The following is a 21,666-nucleotide window of genomic DNA, read 5'->3' as shown; positions in this document are numbered from 1 at the left end:
CTTGTTCATACAAATCATATGACAGACAAGAAGATAATTAAATTTTCCCACTCCGTAGGAATTCTTGTTTGAAGTTATTGCTGCTCCCTCAGGTGTTTACTCTTGGTGGCAGCCGCACAGCTCCATCGCGTTTCCATTGCTTATTTGATGCTGCACGTTTGAAAGGAATGAACATGAGCAGGTTCTATAGTTAAAACATAAGGTGTCAATGCATTGAAAACACTGAAATAAAAAGCAAGAGGAGTCGAGAATTATTACGTCTTGCTGCACAGCTGTGTCTGACGTGAATGCTGCAGCTAGCACCACTCAAGCACGCAGGGACCTGTGCGAATACTTTGAAAAGAATGCTCCGGCTTACGGGGTCAAACCTGAGAAAGCTAAGCTGCTTCCTGGGTTGTGTGGTGTCACCGTTCCCGTGCCCATCGCTCAGGAAAGGCCCGCAATGGCTCAATTCCGTTAGGGCTTGCTGGCATGTCATTCCATGCTCAGAGTTTGCTGTCGAAACCAAACCACTAATCCAACAACCCCAAGATACCAAGACAAACCCATGATTATCTTCATTTCTTTGTTGAAAACTGCAGAAAGTGAATAAGAGAGAGATGCTTGATTGTACATTGGCCTTGGCTCCTTGGTACTTATTTATAGGGATAACTCTGATTCTACCATTAAAGCTGAGGTAATTCATCATCAGTGGTATTTCCATTGCCACTTTCTTCTTGTCAGAGACTGTTTAATTACGATAAAAAGCTTTAACTTTACACGATTCTTCTATTAAGTGTTCTGAGTTGTAACATCGTATTGTGATTCGCCGTCTTCTTACCTCATGGAATTTCATTGACCTGTGGACCTTACAAGGTGGCCCTGTTAATGCAAAAAGAAACGCCAATACCACCAAACATCCGTTTCATTCGTTTTCTTCTTCTGTTTCTTATGGCAAGGCGTCAGCGCCATTACGGCGTCCTGGCTTGTTATTGCATGCACGGAAGTCGCAGTTGCAAACAAAACCACTAACCCCAAAACCCAAGAGACCAAGACAAGCTCATCATTTTCTTCTTCATTTTTTGTCTTTGAGGATTACTACAACAAGAGAATAGAACAGAAATAGATACTTGAATTATTGCAAAGAACTTGGGCTGTGGCATTTGCGACTTGGTACTATATAGATAGGGAGAACTCAGGTTCTACCCTTAATTCAAGCTATCATTAAATTTTCAATACCAAATCCAAGCTATAGATGGTAAGTCACATCTCTTATTTTGGTATGTTCGCTTCTCCATTCATTGCAATTTATATCACTTGTGGACCTGACAATGTGGCCCTAAATCTGTGTAGGAAAAGGGAAAGGAAGTTAGTTCATATTTTTGGGTTTTTTTTTTAAAGTTCAAATGTATTAAAAATCTGAAGAACATCAGCTCTCCATCAAAATAATTTTGCAAGGCATGCTCCTACTTGCAAAAGACATTGAGGGATGGCATAACAATATTACATAAAGGGTCAACCCCCTGTACATGAACCAGCATAAAACCCATCCTATACCACACACAAAATCAACCCCTATAGACAAAAGGAGTTAGAACTCAGGAATATACAAAGTGAACTTCCTAATCTCCTGGGCTATTCCCAGGAACAGACTAAAGCAAAAGATAACCCTTCCATAAAAAAGAAGAGGCTGCAGCAGAAATAATAAGGTATTTTAACTACTGCTTCCTTCTAATGTCACAGAGCCCCTTTGCTCTTCTACCCAAACCGTGAACAACTCTGTTTCTCTCCCTATGTAATGATAATAATTACTCCTGATGTGTTTTAGGTTATGATGATTATCTTTATATAAGCATGCTGCAAAGACTATGGAAGGAAACAATGACTGCTCCTTTTGAAAGAAACGCAATCACCTTTTTTTTTTTTAATAAAATTTGTATGTACATCTAAAGATGTGGTAATGCATACATACATACATATACTGAAGGCATAGATATATATATATGTTTCTTGGATATTTCAGCTTGCTTTGCGACTTTGCTAGAAGCATAAAAGAAGAGAAGCTCAATATATGGAATCATTTGCTCAAAATCTTAAATGGGGAGGAAACCTTGAGCATGTTCTTTGTTAATATATTTTTTTCAACAGAATAAAAAATCAATAATCTTAATCTATGTCAATCCATTCATGAAATTACTTTTTATTAAAAACATTTGTATTACGCGAGTGATTCATGCTTAAATAAATTAATTACTTATAATTAAATAAAATTTTACGAAAATTTATTGATCATTTATAATTATATTATACGGACATATTAACATGATAAATTAATTATGTTGTTCAATTAAGGTGTTTCAATAATCTCTTGATAGGTGGAAAGTTTTTGCTTCTTCATCTTGAGGGTACGGGCCTTTAGCATGCAAGATAAAGTAAAAACACTTCGGTTCATGTTCAGTTGTTCATGCCAGAAAAAAGATTGAACTTGTAATGCTCTCAGAGGTAGATATTATTAGAAAATTTGGGAGAATTACACTTATATTTCATGTAGACACGAAAGGAAATCAGTGAATTCTACTAGTGCTATAGAAGGGAACTTTTTCAAATTTATTGCTGCTCTTCATGCTTGATTCTGGTACCACCATACCTAATGGACGCTGCATTTGAGTCAAGAAATCAAAATCAGTCAGTTTATGCAATCAAGAAAATTACTAAAAGCAAAATGGAGTGAAACTTGTAGATGATGAGTTTCTGTAAGGATTAAGAGATTACTTCTTGCAATCATCGGCGGAGGGAGCAAGGGGCACTGGAAAGTTGAGATTACAGTACTTATTAATTTTCTTAGCTCTATCAGGCTTATACCCGTCTCGCACCGCAAGCTTGTGAAGACATTCACAGATGTCCTTGCGGGTTTGGGGCTCGGTAATGCCGCCGTCTGTGTTGGATAAACCTATGCAGCAACGAACGTCGGGCCTGGCTGCTTGTCCCACCAGGTAGGGCTTGCAGTATGGTATGAAATTCACCATGCAATCCCTGCATGTTGCCTCTCTATCTGCATGCACAGGGTTGGTAGTAACCACCAAAAACACGAACCCCAAAACCAAAAAAAAAGAAGAGAAACCCATCATTTTCTTCTCCATTTTTGCTTCCTTGGAACACTTGGGGTGTGTTTGTTTCTTTTTGGCTCAATTGGAAGACTTGGGTGCTGTTATTTGCAGTTTGGAAAGAACTTATTTATATGGCTGTGGCTGCTGAAGTCATTGATGAACAGAGTTACTCCATCAATGCACTTAACTCATCTATAGTTGTCAATTTTCATTTTTGGAGAGTCTAGCTAGTTGTGTAGGTTAAGCTTACTATCTAATTTAGTTGTTTGAGTAGAATCCCATCTGTCAATAATTAAGTTTCCAGACAGGATTATTGATTCTAAACCTAAGATGGTGTTCTTTATAAGGATTTGCATGGTGGCAATGGCTTCTTCCTTTGGGAATTTTTGCCCCTTCTCTTTACATATCCTTCCTAATAAGGTTTCACAGGTGGGTTCTGATTTATGAAGCTGTTTCTCTCTCTCTCTCTTTCTCGTGCTTGCATGAAGAACAGAGGGATCACATAGCAGTGTGAATTGATGAATTTTTTTATTAAAATTTAATTTAAAATATTTGTCCTAACTGATCATATATCCAGAACCCGTCCATGTCAATTATGTACGTATACTCCACGTATACAACGCCGTAGATTCCATTCTCAGGCAGACCGGAAGTAAAATACAGCAAGGTGAAAGCGAAGGGAAGGACAAATGGCTTGATTCATGCGAAAATCATCATTAATAAATCAAAATATTCTCATTCCTTAATTTTTTCTTTCTCCTTTCTTAAAAGATCCAAAGCAGAAAAAAATGGGGATGTTATTTAATTCTCATAGCTGTAATTTTTTGAGATTGATTTTGATTGGCTTTTGGCTTTGTTACCATCGAATCATTGTCTGAATTTGGGAAGTCTTTTGACTCCTCGGATTTTCCGGAAGTCAAAGCTTGCAAATTTCATTAAAAATGTCACTTTTATGTTCTCCAGTCCTTGAAGGGTTTTCTGTCACAAAGAATCAGAAACAACTCCTTCTTACCACTCTCATCCTCCATGGCTGTAAGCACGTTTTTTCTTTTGTTTCAACTTATAGAACGTTTCTGTTTTTGAATAATTTTTGTCTTCTTGAATTTTTCTTGTTTCTTCTTACGTGCATACTGTTTTTCACTTTCTCCTGTTTCATAAATGCTTTACCAGAAACAACTAACCTCTTAAGAGATAGGTTAAAGATATCACGTGCCTTGTAGGTGGGGTTTGATTCGGGAGTCGGGGTATGATTTCACTTTCAAGAGTTTTTAGTTCATCTTGTCCAATCCTGGATGATGTAGAGATGGTTGAGAAGTTATTACAACCTTCAGATTTTGCAGTTGAGGATGTTATGGCAGAAGTTGTTTATTTATTTGTTTCAGATGACAAGGCTGAGAGTGGAGAGCGGGGGAGATATACCCCAGACTCTGACCATCCACTAGATTGTTTTTATGATCATTTGACAGTAAAATTAAAATTTCCTTTATCCCCAACAGTTTTGGGGCAAGGACATGACCCCTGGAAAGCAACGGTCAGACTTTGTCATTAGATTATTCATGTTTAGATCTGTGTCTTGTGTTCAGACAGGGTAAGATGGACATGTCTCAAGGACAGCTGGTGAGTCCATATGAGGATATGATTAAACCATCAGTTTGATCCTTCTGCTAGACTGCATTCAGCACTCTTTTTTTTCCTCTGAATCAATCTCTTGAACAGGCATTCCCTGTCAAATTTTTACTCCCTTCCATCTTACCAGAAATATACATGTCTGCAGTTTCAGATGTCTAGAGATATTAAGATTGAATAATTTTCATTTGTTCTTTTATTGGTATACTTTTTCCAGCATGATGCTATCTGTAGTAACTTTTATGCTTGTCACAGCGCTCGCATGTGCCCAAATTTGGTGACTGGGACAACGATAATCTACCGTACACAGCCTACTTTGAAAATGCTCGCAAAGAAAAAGCCGGCATAAGGATGAACCCGAATGATCCTGAGGAGAATCCGCAGGCCTTCATGTATATGAGGGGAGGCCTGGAAAGCAATTGTGATTGCCAGCCAGTTCAGGTTCCTCCTGCTGCCCGTTCTCAGAAGTCCATTCCAGCAGATAAAAACCACAATGATGGACACAGCAGGCAGATTGCTCCTAACAGAAACGGTTCTTATGATTATCAGAAGAGTGTAAGAAGCCATAGGAGCATGGCATCAGAATCTGGCAGTGAAATGAGCAACTCTGACCATTCACTTCTACGGTTCAATCATCGACGTGCAAACTCTGGCCAGAAGAAAGGTCGGGTTGGGGGAAGTAGCTTCTCTTCATCTGTCTCGGGACAATTTACACACAGAAATGGAAGCTACCAATTTGATAACAATAGAGTTAAGTGTATTCTGCCCGAACATATTACTTACCTTATTGCCTGCCAAGCACAACTCATTCCGTTCATCATTGCAATTTTTTTACCTGACTCTGTTTGGTTTCATCTGATTAGCAGCATCATAGAACAGCATCAATACCAAAATTTGGGGAATGGGATGAAACTGACCCAACATCAGGTGAAGGGTATACTGCCATATTTAACCAAGTGAAAGCGGAGAAGCAAGCTCCGACTTCCAAGTTCCCAACAGTGCCTCCACAGCAGGGCAATTACTCAGACTGTCATCACATTAAACCTCGGACTCCTTCCTTTTGCTCAAAGGTACAGTCAGTAGACACTGTTAAGTTTAAACAAAAATCGAATTGAGTCAGAAAAAGAGTAGAATGACCAGAACTTTGATACTTTTTCACCGCCCCTTCCTAAAATTTACTCTCTCATTTACTAGTACCTGTTTGTTCTGGATCATGCAGATATGTTGCTGCTTGTTTTCACGTGGAAGTGACTAACAGACATGGAATGGGATTGCTTTTTGTTTCCCACTGGCTCCATGGGAGGGTTTTTCATGTGAATCCTGATGGGATTCCCACAATTTGCACTTGTCTAGTATGCCCTTCATTCAGGGAAAATACCTTGAATGCCTTCGTTTTGAGTATTCTAAAGCACAATATCTTTATTATTATTACCTCTCTTTTTTCCCAATATTTTCTCTTTTAATGACATTACATCCTTGGGAAAAAAAGGATTCACAAATTGTTTTTCTACTGCTGGGTAACTCGTAATTGTCTTTATTTCAAATTGTTGAAGGATTTTCTTGGTCATTAGATATGGCCCAGGATCAGGCCTGTCCCTTAAGAGCTGGATCCACATTCCTCTCCCGAATGATTAGCTGCTTTTTTATGGGCTCCACTCCTAATCTTCTACGCCTAATGGCGCCCTAATTCAAACTTTAAATTAAGCTTTCCTAATGATAAAGGCATTCTAACTATGTTACGGTTCTTACGCAATAAAAAAGTAGTGATTTTTAAATATGTAAATAATTAAATAAAGATTTTTTAATTTTTATTGAATATGCTTTGTTTTAAATGTGTTTTAAATTCAAACCTTTATTAATATTGATGTGAAATTCTCATGAAAAATACAAATATAGAAATAGATTAATATTAGTGTAAAAACCTGTACGAGCTTAAAAAATGGGTAAGTCTTAATTATATAAATATAAATTTTTTTTCACTTATCACGTATGTTTTTTGTATTTAAAATGTGAATTTGTACAACAATAAAGAATCCAATCACTAGAATCTTAAAATTAAAACAAATTAAGGAAATCAAAATTCATTTAAAATGATTTAAATTTAAAAAACAGAACACACATGTCTTTATCTAGTAAACTTAGTGAAAAAAGAAACCTTAAATAGTAAAATGAGCTTCTAAATTATCTAGAAAGAAAATTTTTATTCTTATAATTTGTTTCATACAAACCATTAATTTTAAATAAAAAATAAATAATCATCAAATTTAATATCAATTGACTTTTTTATTTACATGACGTATAACATGATTAGTAATAAGTGATATAATTATATCAAATATCTATTTTACGATTGTCAGTTTTTTTTAAATTATAAACGTAGATAAGAGAATTTTAAATATAATAAAAATTTAATTACATAAATAGATATAATTTAATTTTTTTTATATATTTAAATCAATAAAGAATTACTAGTAAAAGCAATCAAGGACAAAGCATTAGAATTAAAAAAGAAGAAGAAGGCAGCAATTTTGAAAAGGTAAAATAAAATTTCAAAATTTGAAATTTATTAAAATCTTGTTATCTTATGTCCAGTCATCTTGAAAACGGACAATGCCATGATAATCCCATGGCTGTAACCCCATCTAATCAATTCCAATCTTTTAAAAGCGACGTTGCCAGCGCAGCAATCTGGGGAAAAAAAGGCCAAATACATCCTCAAAGCGGCATCGTTTAACCTCTCAAAGGCCCTAATGAAACGATGCCGTTTTAACGCTTCCTACCAGTTATCCCCGAGCGCCAAACTTGTTATAAAAGAGGGAAATCAAATTTAGGAAACCACTCTCTCTCTCTCGTTTTTATTTTTATTTTTTTCAATTTCAAATTTCAAAACCTCAACACTGTTAGCCTGAAAATGGAGGCAAGTCCAAACCCGATCGGATCGTGTTCCAAAGAGCACCAGAAGATCTACAGAGATTGGTTCAATATCGCCGATTCAGGTTCCTTCCTTTACTTTTCTACATTCTTCAATCATTTTTTTCTTTTTTGTTGATTTCGACTGTGAAATTGCTTTGATTATGATAGATGGAGATGGACGTGTTACTGGAAATGATGCTACAAAGTTCTTCGCCATGTCTAAACTTTCTCGTCAAGAACTCAAGCAGGTAATAAAAACTCGTTGAGAAAGAGTAGTCATGCTTTAGTAAAAGCTATTTCAAGTTCATTTTAAGTGTCGTTTGTGGTACTTCTGAAATCTTGATTTTAGAGAGCTTTGTTTATTTGTAAACTACGAACTGAGATGGGGCTTGTTTATGATTGGCCTCCGTTGGAATATGTAAATGATTTTTGGAATTATAAAAGACAGCTTGTGTATTTGTAGATCTATGGAAAATTTTCCTTTCACTAGATTTTACTTGTTAGGATTAATTTGCTCTTTCAGTGTTTGATCAGATTATGATTGTTTTTGAGTTCACGTTGTTCACCGTTTGTTTTTCCTTTTCTATCTTTAGATTTGGGCGATTGCGGATTCTAAACGACAAGGATTTCTAGGATTGACAGAGTTCATCGTTGCTATGCAGGTTGTATAATGGAATGGAGTATTTAATTAAATAGAGATTTGATTCTTTTTTTTTTCTAATATGTGATTTGTGTGTTTGAATTTTTGTTGATTTTCAGCTGGTTTCTTTGGCACAAGCAGGAAATGAACTAACCTCTGATGTTCTTAAAAGTTCAGGCGAGTCGCAAATAACCTACTCTGTTTTGCTCTTTTGTCATGCTTTGGTATCAATTGGACAAAGTAACACAGAGTCACAGACTGATATACGTACTTCAGAAATTGATTATGTGATGCTTCAGAATTGTTACATTTCTCAAAGTAGTGATATTTTTTTTGAAATTAATGCTTATTCTGGTCAAAACTTTGTATATACCGAAGATTTGTGGAAATATACTGCTATTGGCTCTCCTGTGGTCTTATTCTGGTTGTTTAATCCATGTTGATGTGTACTTTCGTTTATTCCAGTTGATGCAGAGAATATTAGTCTTCCTATAATCGAAGGTTTGGATGGCTTAGCAGTGGTAAGGGGTGTTCTTTGTTTTGCCTACTAATTTTAATTACTTGAGTTAATTTCTTTGTTTTGATAAATTTCATTGCTCTTCTTTCTCAGAAGAACAAGGATTCGACAACCACTGGGGAGCCTGAAATGAATGGTTAGACACTATACTACCTTCAAGTGTTTTCCATGAGGTTGTTCGATTGGGTTTTCATGAATTAGCTTACTATTAATCATGCAGGAACTACTCCAACTGCTAAATGGTTTACTTCAAAGTCGGCAAGAAAGGTAATCTCTCGGTTTCTCTTTGCCCTTAAGGGAGTTTGTTTTGCCTCTAGGTTGACTTTTCACTATGTTAACGTGTTGTACAACTTCTAAGCTGCATCTGTTTGTAAGGATGTCTTCATTTCAATTTTTTGCTTGATGAGTTTGCTTTCTCTGTTTATTGCTCAGACACCTGCAAGCGCAGTTACCTCAATTATTGATGGCTTGAAGAGACTTTACATTGAAAAGCTAAAGCCATTGGAAGTTACCTATCGATTTAATGATTTTGAGTCTCCTTTATTGGTAAGTGAAATATGCTTTGATTTTAACCCACAAAAAAAAAGAATTGTGCTTTTATATATCAGTGAGAGATATTAAACTTGAATTGAATGGCTCCATATCTATAGATTTTGAAGCAGAATATACACGTGCCACTGTGGCATTTCATATTCTCTTACGCACAAAGACTTTCATTAATGCATTAAATTTGATTTGTGATTTTTTACATGCAGACAAACAGCGACTTTGATGCTAAACCAATGGTTATGCTTTTGGGTCAGTATTCAACTGGGAAAACTACATTTATAAAACATTTGTTACAATGTGATTACCCAGGTAAGGTTGAGGCATTTATTCCCTTTCTCTTTCCTATAAACACGATGGTAGTTGATTATGATGTGTGCTGAGCTTTTCATCATCATTCTATTGACAGGAGCTCATATAGGACCAGAGCCTACAACTGATAGATTTGTGGTTGTAATGGTATGTAAAACCACGTCTAAGTTTACTGGTTTTGAAAGTGATTATATGGGTCAATGAGTTCTAATACATGTCATTGATTGCAATACTTGTTTTTGTGTATGATATCATCCTGCGTATAACCTTTCTGAGTGACCATCACCATTCTTGTGAGATCTATTGACACTATTATGTACAATGTCCAAAAAGTCATCTGTTTAGATATTCTTGTGAGATCTAGTAACCTTCACTTGGAAGGTAATTGTCTATGGTAAACAAAAATTTGACTACAATATGCACTTTGAATGTTGTAAAAGATTTGTAATGTTTCTTGTATATTTCCAGAATGGATCTGACGAAAGGAGTATACCTGGGAACACTATTGCTGTTCATGCAGACCTGCCTTTTGGTGGCTTGACAACATTTGGAGGAGCATTTTTATCAAAATTTGAATGTTCTCAAATGCCACATCCAGTGAGAATTCTCGAAATTTTTCTTTTTCCATTCTCATGTTGATTATATTTCAGTTTACTGTTACTGATATAGTCATCATGTTTGCAGTTGTTAGATCAAATAACATTTGTGGACACGCCTGGAGTTCTATCTGGAGAAAAACAGAGAACACAACGAAGTTATGATTTCACTGGTGTTATATCATGGTTTGCAGCTAAATGTGATCTCATCCTTCTTCTGTTTGACCCTCACAAGTTAGACATAAGTGATGAATTTAAACGAGTAATTTCATCTTTACGTGGTAACGACGACAAGATACGTGTTGTCCTGAATAAAGCACACCAAGTTGATACCCAACAAGTACGATATTCTGTTCCATTTTTCGATTGGTAGACTTCTGTAATAGTAGAATTTGTTACATTCATTACAGCTTACCAACATCATATGAACAGCTAATGAGAGTTTATGGAGCTTTGATGTGGTCACTTGGAAAAGTTCTGAATACTCCAGAGGTTGTGCGTGTTTACATTGGGTAAGTTTAATTTCCTCAAAAAGTTATTTCACTGCACAGTTCTGGCTAGTGATTAGGTTCTAATCTATCCTCTCTTGGTAGCTCTTTCAATGATAAGCTCCTTAATGAAGCTTCCATTGGTCCATTGGGACAAGATCTTTTCGAGAAAGAACAAGATGATCTTCTCAAGGACTTGATAGACATTCCAAGAAAGGCTTGTGATCGTCGGGTGTGTTCCCCTCCTCTTCGTAAATACTGTTCATGTTTAGTTAATGTTTATGTGCATGATGGGGTAAATTTATGATTGCAGATCAATGAATTCGTGAAGCGTGCTAGAGCTGCAAAAATCCATGCTTATATAATTAGCCATCTCAAGAAGGAGATGCCTGCTATGATGGGCAAAGCTAAAGCTCAACAACGACTTATCGATAATCTTGAAGACGAATTCGGAAAGGTCTTTCTCTGTTTTATCTCTGTCATTTCATCTTTTTGTTTCATTTTCACTTGTTTTTCACTCCTGGTACTTACTTGAAAACAGGTGCAACGAGACTTCCATCTGCCGGCCGGCGATTTCCCAAGCGTGGAGCACTACAGGGAGGTGTTGAATGGTTACAGCATCGATAAATTCGAAAAGTTGAAACCTAAGATGATACAAGCTGTAGATGATATGTTAGGATATGAAATCCCAGAGCTCCTGAAGAACTTCAGGAATCCTTATGAATGAAGTTGAGGGATCAGAGTGAGGAAAAGAAGAATATTGCTTCTGTTGCAATATTCGTAGCTTTTGATATGCTTTAGCCGTTTCTTATTATGCTCTTCAAGCATGTTTTCATCAAATTAAATATCCCTTTTGTCAATCTATTCACTGGCGTCTTATCAGGCTTCAAAAAATTCGACCCTTGGAAATAGTCCAATAGAGAAGACAAGAGTGAATTCAATTTTGGCATTTGAATTGATCTAGATGTAAGGTTAGACCGCCATGCCTATGACCAGTCAACGTTAATTAATTAATTAACTGTAGCAAATTAATTAATAGGTTTAGGTTATTTATAAGGGGAAGGCCCATGTCAAAGTTATGTGATTCATTTAACATTAACAAACAAACAAAACAGAAAGAAAAAAAAAATCTGAAGTCAGATACTGTTAAGCATGTGAGGGACAACGCCACTTGGCAAAACTTCAAATGTATATCTTTTGGCAAAACAAACCTATTAATTTCTTTTGACCGAAAAATATTGAATATTTATATCTTTTCAATGGTCAACGTTTTCCAACAACAGCAAAAATCTTCTGGTCAATAGTTGAAAAGGCCAAATATTAAAAACAAATTTCTTTTTGACTTTACGACTTTGTTATATAATCTCGACTTTAATTTTTAATTTAATTGAGATTTTAATATATCAAAAAAATTAATAAATTTCAATATTACTTATTACGAATGAAATTAGTGAGATTAGACTGATTAGTAATTAACATATTAGTTGATATGTTTACCAAAAAATATAAATGAGCATACTTATAATTATTTTCTTATGAATATGCTTTTATTTCTTGAACTATATGTTAACAAAAAGATAATTTCATATTTTTAAGGGGGTAACGTTTGAGAGTATTATTATTGTTTCTATTTACTATATTATCTGATCATGTGAAAAATAATATATAAAATTTATAAAAAATATATTTGTTAAAATTGTCGTTTTCTTAAAAAACAATGTACGCCTTTTGACTAGTGTTTTTGGTTTTTCTTTTTTTTTTATTGGAGTGATTTTTTAAAGAAATAATCAGTAAATATTTTTAAATAATGGCGGGTTGGTCATTGACCGAGGTTTTATTTGACCGAAGAGGGGACAACACTTCGATTTTGCCATTGCAGAGTTGAAGGAAAAGTGGAGAAGATGCAGAAGAAGATAGCAAGAAGATTTGAAGGCAAAGTTGCAATCGTGACTGCTTCGACTCAAGGCATCGGTTTCGGCATCGCCGAGCGGCTTGCTTTGGAAGGTGCCTCCGTCGTCATCTCTTCCCGCAAGCAGGTTCTGCCGTTCTGATCTGATAAAAATCTTTCTACCCTTTGATCTGTTCTTTATATATTCAAAGGTTTAATCAGATGGCTTACATGCAACATCACAACCATTTGCCGAGTGAGACTTTGTAAATGATCGTGATGTGATCTGTGAATTGTAATAAGATTCTTTTTTGGCCTTTCACTTGTTTGTAGTGTTTCTGCTGCGAGGTGATGTTTTTCTTGCGAAACAAACAGAAAATTCATATGATAATAGTGATTTGCTTCAATTGTTTCCTGTTTGATTTGTTTTGAATCTACCTGTAGAAAAACGTGGATGAGGCAGTTGGAAAGCTTAAAGCTAAAGGCATACATGTTTTTGGGGTCGTTTGTCATGTTTCCAATGCGCAGCAAAGGAAGAATCTGATAAACAAGACTGTTGAGGTTAGTCAGTGAAAATCTTGGATTGTAATACGATCAGTGACTATGAAAAATAAGCTAAACTTGAGAATTTGAACATTTTCCCTTTGATATGATAATCATAATATGCCATTTTTATGAGATGGTGGATTTGGTTTCAGAAATATGGAAAAATAGATGTGATTGTATCAAATGCTGCTGTAAATCCGGTTAACATACCCATGCTGCAAACCCAAGAATCTATCCTCGACAAGCTATGGGAGACAAACGTCAAAGCATCCATACTTCTTCTGCAGGTAATTGACTCCTCTGAAGGAAGATTAATGTCCGAAACAAATGAAAAATAGTTAAAGTAAAACTGATGTTGTTGCATGATCTGGCTATTCTTTGACACATTTTGCATCAAAACCATAGCTTAACGCTCATAGTTTACAGCAGGGTCACTTTCCTGAATCTGGTTTTGTTTGACTTGACAAGTTTGGAAAGTTCATAGCCTGTTTCCTTGTGCAATGCAGGATGCAGCTCCTCATTTGCAGAAAGGTTCGTCGGTTATATTTGTTTCATCACTTGGTGGATATCAACCGCAGCCTTCCATGGCAATGTATGGGGTTACCAAGACAGCCCTTCTTGGCCTTACCAAGGTTAGTATATTCAAAAGAATTCCACAAGTTTTTCTGGGATGTTCTGTTCTTCTTATAGTCTCCCTTCCTCTCCATCCCCTTTTTCCAGGCTCTCGCTGCTGAGATGGCCCCCGATATTCGTGTAAATTGTGTTGCCCCTGGTTTCGTACCCACCCGCTTTGCAGCATACATCACGGCAAACGAGACCACAGTAAGTAATATTAAAAGCTGGCATCTTTTGTTCTGCCTCCAATCTTGATCTGAAACCTGGAATTTGGACTTTGTTGCAGAGGAAGGCCTTTGAGAAGATTACTTTACTTAACAGGCTTGGCACCCCGAAAGAAATAGCTGCTGCAACTGCTTTCTTGGCTTCGGATGATGCTTCTTATATTACAGGAGAAACTTTGATTGTTGCAGGAGGAACCCCCTCTAGACTGTAGTTAATTACCTCTTCGTTGTTACTCTCGCTCCCTCCTTTATCAAATCCTCCTTTATCCTTTAAATCCCTGTATTCAGTGTGCTATTCCTATTACAAACATTTGGCTTATTACCCTTTGAAGTGGAACAACTTCAAAGCAAGATTAATAAATGCTGGATCATTTCCCTTTTTTTTCTTTTACTATATTAGAATTAAAGCATGAACATTAAAAAATTTCCTTACTTTATTCAACTAAATTCTTCAATTTTCTTTAATTATTAACTACAATATGGTAGTCCACATTTTATATTTATATGACGTATAATCTAATAAGTTGATACAATCATATAATAATCGGTGAGTTATGTGACGGTCCATGAGATTAAATGCGTCCATGGGATTAAATGTATCCATTATATCAATTATAAAAATATCAATTAACATTTCATTTAAGATTATCTATTTTTCATTAAAATTTATTTTTTATTTAAATACAAATAAAAAATTAAGTGCCGTAGCAAATATTTTTATTCTTTAATCATATAAATACATATAAAATTCTAAAATTTTTAATAATAAAATTGTTTTTATTAAGTTTTTTTTTAAATGAAAAAAAGCTGTATTATTATTTTGTTTTCCGTAATTTCTATAATATCTGTTTTTTATTTTTTAATTTTTTCAACTATTTTAAATGTTCTTAATTACGTGTACCTAAGTTTATTAATACTGCAAAAGCCGAGGTATGAGGGAAGTAAAGGTCAAGGTAAGAGGACAACTCTTCTTGGAAATGAAGACGACGGAGATGATCGGTAGGCGGAGGTTCGAAGGCAAAGTCGCGATTGTGACTGCGTCTACTCAAGGCATCGGCTTGGCAATCGCCGAGCGTCTTGGCATAGAAGGGGCCTCCGTCGTCATCTCTTCTCGCAAACAGGTTTCCTTTTTGGTTTTTTTTTTTTTAATTTCTCCCAAGCTGGAGCTTTTTTAATCGTTGACTTTGTTCTCTCGTTCTAAGAGCATCAGGTTTCGATCTCTTTTGCCTTGAAAAAATGAATCTTTCATGAATTTTGGGTTTGGAATGTGAGGATGGGTGTTTATGCTTTTTGGTCTGCTTGTAGAAAAACGTGGATGAGGCAGTTGAAAAGCTTAAGAAGAAAGGGATTCAAGTGTTGGGTGTGGTTTGTCATGTGTCAAATGCACAACAGAGGAAGGATTTTATTCGAAAGACTGTTGAGGTTAGTTTTTGATCCTATGTTTTTCTGTTACTTAATAACACAAAGTTAATCATTTCCTTCCGTACGATTCTCTTCTGAAATTGGAAATGAAGAAATGCAATCCAATAGTAAAGTTCAACAGTGAGTCTGTTTATATACAAGGAACAATTTTTTTTTGAAAGGTTGTAGTGGGAACTTCTTTAATTTAAGAGTTGCTGGTTTTGTTTCAGAAATATGGGAAGATAGATGTGGTTGTATCAAATGCTGCTGTAAATCCAACGGTAGATCCATTGTTGCAAACCCAAGAATCTATCCTTGACAAGTTATGGGAAACAAACGTGAAAGCAACTGTGCTTCTTCTACAGGTAAAGCACTTTGGGTGAAGATTAATGTTAGGAAATAAATGAACGCATGCTTTAGGGTAGCATATATTGATCTACATTTTATTGTGATTAGATTGTTGGTGGTGCATCGTCTGGCTATACCATAGTTTGCCATAGCGATTTACTGGGCCATTTTTCCAGAATCTGTATTTGTTAAACTTTGACATGTATACGAGGAAGGCCATGACTACTTCCTTATATATTGCAGGAGGCAGCTCCACACTTGCAGAAAGGTTCATCAGTTGTTCTTATTTCCTCAATTGCTGGCTTTCATCCGCAGTCTACCATGGCTATGTATGGAGTAACTAAGACAGCCCTTCTCGGGCTGACCAAGGTTGGTATTCTGGTCCATTCCATTATATGCTATGAATTCTGCAAACCATCAACTCTTTTTCATCTTCTAAGCATTACCTGAAGATATTTTAGGCCCTTGCAGCTGAGATGGCCCCTGATACTCGTGTAAATTGTGTTGCTCCTGGTTTTGTTCCAACCCACTTTGCAGCATACATCACAAAAGATGAGGTTGTGGTAAGTGAATATGTGACTTCTACTTTGGGCTCCTCTTGCCGAATTGATGTCATTTGTCTGTCTTGTCATGGACTGAATTTGAAATTGAAACGTTGCAGAGGAAGGCTGCTGAGGATCAGACGCTACTTCAAAGGCTTGGTACCCGGGAAGACATGGCTGCCGCAACTGCTTTCTTGGCATCCGATGATGCTTCTTATATTACAGGAGAAAATCTTGTGGTGGCAGGGGGTATCCCCTCTAGACTTTAGTGTACCTTTCTTTGTTGTAATGCCACCCCTTTCCTTTGTTTTCAAAAATAATAAGCTATGCTAATACAGACCTCCCTCATCCAAGCTTGATACATGTAGTTGGTTAGCTATTCCCATTACAAGAATTGCCGACTTCACTGGCAAAACTTTGATACAAAGATCTATAAATTCAGAAGTTCTCGTCTTTAATTTATTTACTAGAGTCGAACTTGAGTTGTAACCTTTGCAAATGAAAAGTTCCATAGTTCTTTTTTTCTTAAAATGTAAGTAAAGTTAAACGCCTGTGATCATGATGGTATCCAAAGAAACAATGGAAACTGGCACAGCAGTCTTTTCCTTAGGCACTTGGGTGTCTGCCCCCGTGGAACCCTGAGCCTTGAGATTTCATTGCAGTCAAGGGAGAAGGAAGCACTTTACACAAGATGTCAAATCAGCCGAGGAATATCTTAGAATAATATTTAGCATATATACCATGAACAGCGGGAGAATTCTTGTATCTGTTGCAATATTAGCATCTATACCATGTAATTTATCAACACTGCACATGATTCAAGTGAAAAACAGTTAAAAACTCAAAAGACAAAATTTTTACAGAGGCTATAAAGAAACCAACCATTTCTGAACCCCTTAAGGGTTCCTCTGCAACTTATGTACATTAACTCAAACTCATGGATCTTCACAATACAACATATTCTAGCTTCAGGCAAAAGAAAACCCTTACTTCCCCTAATGTAACTCAGTCATAATGCTGAGGCACGCTGATTTAGGAGTAGATTATCCTTGATTATGATGGGATTCCAGTCTTGCTGTTCTGTGTCTTCTACCCCATTTGCATGCACTTGATTAGCAGGAACAGGAAGACGGTAATATGGCATTGTGATATTCCCACCTTTTTCCATCACTAACAGTATTTACTTTTGGCATCCAGTTGCAAATAAAAACTAATTCGAAATGGGATGTAACTACACAGGGACAACATCATCATTCTGATTATCATCACATGTAAATATAAGACCGTCAACATATGTTGGGAGGAGGCACTGGCTCCACTGACAGCCTGTTGAGATAGGTTCTGATGGTGGAACAATCATGAGTACATTATCATGGCGTCGGACAACCCCCATCACACTTACAGTGCTCCCTTCTTTTATGTAACTGTGTCACAACAAAAGTCCTCTTATCAGCACAGAACTGAAATTATACTCAGATGTTTCAAGAGGCTTCAATAAATGGAATCATTAATTTCCATATTCTTGAAAGCTAAAGTCTACAAATCCCACAAAGATACAACTGAGGTGCAGAAAAAATCAACATGATACTACAAGCAGAACAATAAAAGGCATACCCCTCCGTTAGGCGCATTATACGGTCATCACTAGAGAGATTGCGCTCTGCTAGCCAGCGTAAAAAGCTTGGAGATAAGTCCCTGTTTTCCTTTGTTATATCAGCTACAGTTTCTGGTTTGACAAATGGAGCAACCTTAGCTCCATAGCCTGCTTTGACTAATGCTCTTAATCCAGATTGGAAGTCTGATATGTAAAAATCAGCAACGTATTTCTGTTCACAATAAAAAAGTTGCCTAAGAGAAAACTCACTCAGAAGCAACGTTTCTGAGTTTGCCAAACATGACTGATAAAGATTCTGAAGATTTTTCTAAGACAAAACAAATACCTCAGAATGTCTACATCCCCAGGAGAAGCAATGATGTTTAGGGTTTGCGGATTTACCACCACATCCTTTATACTCGTACAATTCTGTGGAAACGTATACACATCTGGGCACCCTCTGGTAAGATGACTCCAAAGGAATGCTGCCACAGGTGACAACCTGCAATAAGAGTTGTGATTTAATTAAACCTAGAGCCAATCAATATATAAGATATAAATACTTAAGTGTCTAATTATTGCACCATCAATTTCAGGTTTCATCCTTTATTTCTTCTTTAAAACCAAGTAAGAAAACCACTCCAATTCGAAGTAGACAAACACCAAAACAACAAGACAATTGCAGATGTTAATGGTATTCATAGGTTTCCAATGCCAATATGTGCAGTTCCCCACAGGCAATGCTGTACCCTACCAGTGCATTTGGCATGTGAAGCATGCCTTCCCACGAGCCTATGATCATGTGCACATGGGTAACTCCTAATTAATGATCATGAGCGTTGGAAAGGCAGAACCATAACTACCCCATCTTAAGCTGAGTAAACCAATCATTGCTACTATATTGCAAAAAATAAATGCCTCGCGATCGGAATTACCAGCAGTATATCAATTAGCTATACTTGGTTCAGCATGGTACTCGAATAAAGGTCATATGACATCTTTAGAATCAAGGAACAGCCAACTGGTTCGCTCAGTATGCTGCATAACCAAGATTTTACTAGAACGACAGGTAGAATAAAACAACCATTTACCCCACCAATATTCAAATTTAGAGATCATGTATGCCACACCATCCAGAGATTTCCTCTCAGCTATAGGAACAAGGGCCTTTGTTTGCAGAACAAAAAAGATAGTTAGACACCCACATTTAGTATTCTCACCTAAAATCCCATGATTAAAAGTAACTTAAACAAATACCGAACCCAATCCAAACATCAAATCGTTAACTCATCTAACAAAAGAAAAACCAACCCACCCCCTCCCCCGACAATAATGACAAATATGAATTACCATATCAGACATTTATCTAAACGGCAATTAAAATGACAAATCAACACGCATCAATTAATGCCGAATATGTATAGAGCAGCTTTCAGTTTCCACAAATAGACATAAAGAGTAAACCAAAATATAATTTAGTAAAAATTTTACCCCGTAACTTTCACGTATTGGCCATCAACAGCACCTCTAAGCTCAGCATCCGGGTACCTCCTCACGTACCCCACCAGCCTTTCCTTCCCCAAATACAATTCCAAACTATCCCAAACCCAGGGGCGCCACCACCGCACCAACCGCCCCAAGAACCACAACCTTCTTCACTGCCACCATCAGAAACGCCCCCACCAACAGCCCCATCACCACCACCACCATCACCACCCAAACCACTGCCTTCGACACCCTAAATCCAAACCTCATCCCTTCCCCGAGACTCGTCACCCCCGGCCCGTACCCTGCTTTCCCCGACGCAGCAACCGCTTGCTCGGCCTGGCCGAGCTGCCCCGACCTCCTGGGACCCGAGCTGAGAGGACCTGAGGTGATGAGCCCGGTAGGCTGAAGGGGCATGGGCCCGGAGGACTTCCTGATCGGGCCTGAGTTGGACCCAGATCGGACGGATCCACTGTTGGGCTGAGAAGAAGAGGAAGTACGTGAAGGTTGCACAAGTTGCTGTTGCTGCTTGGAGTTGGGATTCGAAGAAGGTCCGTTGGATGAGGACTGATCAAGCACTGGGATGTCGAACATTTTGCCTAACTCCCCGGATTTTTTAACGTCACGCCTGTGTACGGTACTGCCCGCAACGACATTGTCGGTTGCCTCTCTTTCAGCTGCTCCGGCCTGCCCGACACCACCAGCCCATTGCTCAGCTGGTGAGACTGAATACGAGAACCCATTCTTTCCCCTTTTCTTTTTATTTATCTTTGCTATAACAACAAACACAGTGAAGAGAGAGAGAGAGAGAGAGAGCGAGAAAGAGCTTGGGGAGTTGCAGAGAGAGTGGAGAGTGATGGGAGTTAGAGTAGGAGTATTGGGGAGTGGGAGCAAGATGAAATGACAAAAACGAGTAAGCAGAAACGCAATAATGACATGTGCGTCCTTTTCTCTTTGAAATGGCGGTGCGCCGTTCGCTGTTTGAGGTTTTCGGGAGGATTGATGTGCCACGGCCCGCGGGTCCACAGCCTTTACTAATTCTTTTTTTGGCTTTGTGAATTTACCTTTCCATCCTTATCCTCTAGAAAGAAGTTCGATGGCTCCTCTCCCATTACCATCCTGTTCTGGTACGGGATTATTTCCTCCTCCTTAAAAATATTTACTCGATACGTTGTATAGCGCTTACGTTTATACTTACTTGATGTAGGTTGAAGTACAAGATCTCTTACTTACTCCATGTGATATTTTAATTTTTTAAAAACGTTTAACACGATAATTACATCATAAATTATATTATTTTATCAATTTTTTTGTTTGTAAAATCTTAAATTGCAAAATTATTCATTTGTATTTGAATATGACAAATGTGTAGGTATTAATTAATTTTTAGATATTTGTATTTGACTATGATTATAACATTTAATATTTATATTATACTCAAACTTGATTTGTAATAACTTATTAAAATTCGAAATTGTTTATTTATGTTAAAGTGATGAGTTATCTACTATAGACTCTTCACTCAAATTAAATAATAAAAATAAATTTTAATTATTTTTATGTGTTTTATTACTCAAAATTAAATTAAAAAATTCAAAATAAATTCAATATTTAGGCCATTTATAAATTGAAATAAATAATTTATCAATTATAAGTAATTATAAGTAATATGTATACTAAAAATTGAAATAAATATTAAAAAATTTATTATCTATAATGGAATTCATACTAAATATTTATTCACTCTATTCATTACCATCCTTGAGAAGGAGACAAGATTATAAAGTGATAATGAATGGTATGTAAATAAGAATTCAAAACAAAGTGAAAACATTTAAGTAGAATTAAGTTATTATTGAATTCGGATCGAATTTAATTTTAGATGTTATCATAAATATAATTTTTAAATAAATAAATGAGTTTGAGTTTGATTATGAATAAATAAACGAGTTTGAGTTTTAATCAAATTTTTATAAGATATTATTTATTCGGATATAATAAAATACAAAAATTAAATTTTATATAATAAAATTTAAATACAATTACCTTATCTTGGGCATGACTACAAGAGCGGTAAAATTGCCTGAAAAAGCGGAGTAATGGCGGTTATCATGTGTCGCAGTCAAATCGGTGAGCACTGGTCCCACTCAAGAAAGGTTGGCGATGAAGTTGATTGGGTCCTACAGCCTAGATCTTCTCTTGCCAGAAGATCTGCTGGACTGTATCATTTCTTTCCGCACAATCATTGAACGGTTAGGATAATCCAATCACAATCAGGACCCCCAAGTCTTAATTTTGG

General features: G+C 36.5%; 6 protein-coding genes and 1 pseudogene across 8 annotated transcripts; 4 read left to right on the top strand and 3 right to left on the bottom strand.

The window, feature by feature from the left end:
* Positions 1 to 2,575: 2,575 nt before the first annotated feature.
* Positions 2,576 to 3,119, bottom strand: LOC149526659 (non-specific lipid-transfer protein 1-like). The gene is made up of 2 exons (XM_089784987.1): positions 2,752 to 3,119; positions 2,576 to 2,636 (listed from the first exon to the last, which is right to left on the bottom strand). Exons 1-2 carry the CDS (start codon positions 3,117 to 3,119, stop codon positions 2,627 to 2,629), a joined length of 378 nt encoding a protein of 125 aa, XP_089641113.1. The 3' UTR covers positions 2,576 to 2,626.
* Positions 3,120 to 4,576: 1,457 nt separating this feature from the next.
* Positions 4,577 to 6,234, top strand: LOC110424609 (RPM1-interacting protein 4-like). Of its 2 annotated transcripts, none has more exons than XM_021439210.1 (4): positions 4,577 to 4,703; positions 4,968 to 5,462; positions 5,579 to 5,782; positions 5,932 to 6,234. In XM_021439210.1, exons 1-4 carry the CDS (start codon positions 4,680 to 4,682, stop codon positions 5,965 to 5,967), a joined length of 759 nt encoding a protein of 252 aa, XP_021294885.1. In that variant the 5' UTR covers positions 4,577 to 4,679; the 3' UTR covers positions 5,968 to 6,234. The 2 variants fall into 2 exon arrangements, with proteins under 2 accessions (XP_021294885.1, XP_021294884.1); XM_021439209.1 differs by having other exon boundaries at positions 5,576 to 5,782.
* Positions 6,235 to 7,546: 1,312 nt separating this feature from the next.
* On the top strand, positions 7,547 to 11,867 carry LOC110424104 (EH domain-containing protein 1-like). The gene is made up of 16 exons (XM_021438605.2): positions 7,547 to 7,708; positions 7,794 to 7,873; positions 8,219 to 8,287; positions 8,385 to 8,442; positions 8,731 to 8,786; positions 8,876 to 8,918; positions 9,003 to 9,049; positions 9,215 to 9,328; positions 9,538 to 9,640; positions 9,738 to 9,787; positions 10,109 to 10,237; positions 10,325 to 10,576; positions 10,669 to 10,748; positions 10,830 to 10,956; positions 11,038 to 11,181; positions 11,266 to 11,867. The coding sequence occupies exons 1-16, from the start codon at positions 7,624 to 7,626 to the stop codon at positions 11,449 to 11,451; spliced, it is 1,623 nt and encodes a 540-aa protein (XP_021294280.1). The 5' UTR covers positions 7,547 to 7,623; the 3' UTR covers positions 11,452 to 11,867.
* A 680-nt stretch (positions 11,868 to 12,547) lies between these two features.
* On the top strand, positions 12,548 to 14,368 carry LOC110424554 (tropinone reductase-like 3). The gene is made up of 6 exons (XM_021439147.2): positions 12,548 to 12,760; positions 13,057 to 13,173; positions 13,311 to 13,445; positions 13,665 to 13,790; positions 13,879 to 13,980; positions 14,060 to 14,368. The coding sequence occupies exons 1-6, from the start codon at positions 12,626 to 12,628 to the stop codon at positions 14,207 to 14,209; spliced, it is 765 nt and encodes a 254-aa protein (XP_021294822.1). The 5' UTR covers positions 12,548 to 12,625; the 3' UTR covers positions 14,210 to 14,368.
* Positions 14,369 to 14,908: 540 nt separating this feature from the next.
* On the top strand, positions 14,909 to 16,750 carry LOC110424205 (tropinone reductase-like 3). The gene is made up of 6 exons (XM_021438734.2): positions 14,909 to 15,118; positions 15,303 to 15,419; positions 15,629 to 15,763; positions 15,990 to 16,115; positions 16,208 to 16,309; positions 16,408 to 16,750. The coding sequence occupies exons 1-6, from the start codon at positions 14,930 to 14,932 to the stop codon at positions 16,555 to 16,557; spliced, it is 819 nt and encodes a 272-aa protein (XP_021294409.1). The 5' UTR covers positions 14,909 to 14,929; the 3' UTR covers positions 16,558 to 16,750.
* A 137-nt stretch (positions 16,751 to 16,887) lies between these two features.
* Positions 16,888 to 18,384, bottom strand: LOC110424206 (protein SHOU4-like). The gene is made up of 3 exons (XM_021438735.2): positions 18,229 to 18,384; positions 17,903 to 18,114; positions 16,888 to 17,712 (listed from the first exon to the last, which is right to left on the bottom strand). Exons 2-3 carry the CDS (start codon positions 17,917 to 17,919, stop codon positions 17,520 to 17,522), a joined length of 210 nt encoding a protein of 69 aa, XP_021294410.2. The 5' UTR covers positions 17,920 to 18,114; positions 18,229 to 18,384; the 3' UTR covers positions 16,888 to 17,519.
* On the bottom strand, positions 18,069 to 20,612 carry LOC149526658 (protein SHOU4-like; annotated as a pseudogene). Its single transcript, XR_016351751.1, has 3 exons — positions 19,374 to 20,612; positions 18,229 to 18,384; positions 18,069 to 18,114 (listed from the first exon to the last, which is right to left on the bottom strand). The product of XR_016351751.1 is annotated as a protein SHOU4-like (transcript).
* Between the last annotated feature and the right edge of the window lie 1,054 nt (positions 20,613 to 21,666).

Source organism: Theobroma umbraticum, unplaced genomic scaffold, assembly GCF_002168275.2.
Source record: "Theobroma umbraticum cultivar Fairchild unplaced genomic scaffold, ASM216827v3 scaffold_204.0, whole genome shotgun sequence".
Taxonomy (NCBI): Eukaryota; Viridiplantae; Streptophyta; class Magnoliopsida; order Malvales; family Malvaceae; genus Theobroma; species Theobroma umbraticum.
Note: the sequence above shows the minus strand (reverse complement) of the source record. Positions and strands in the feature narration are given on the sequence as shown.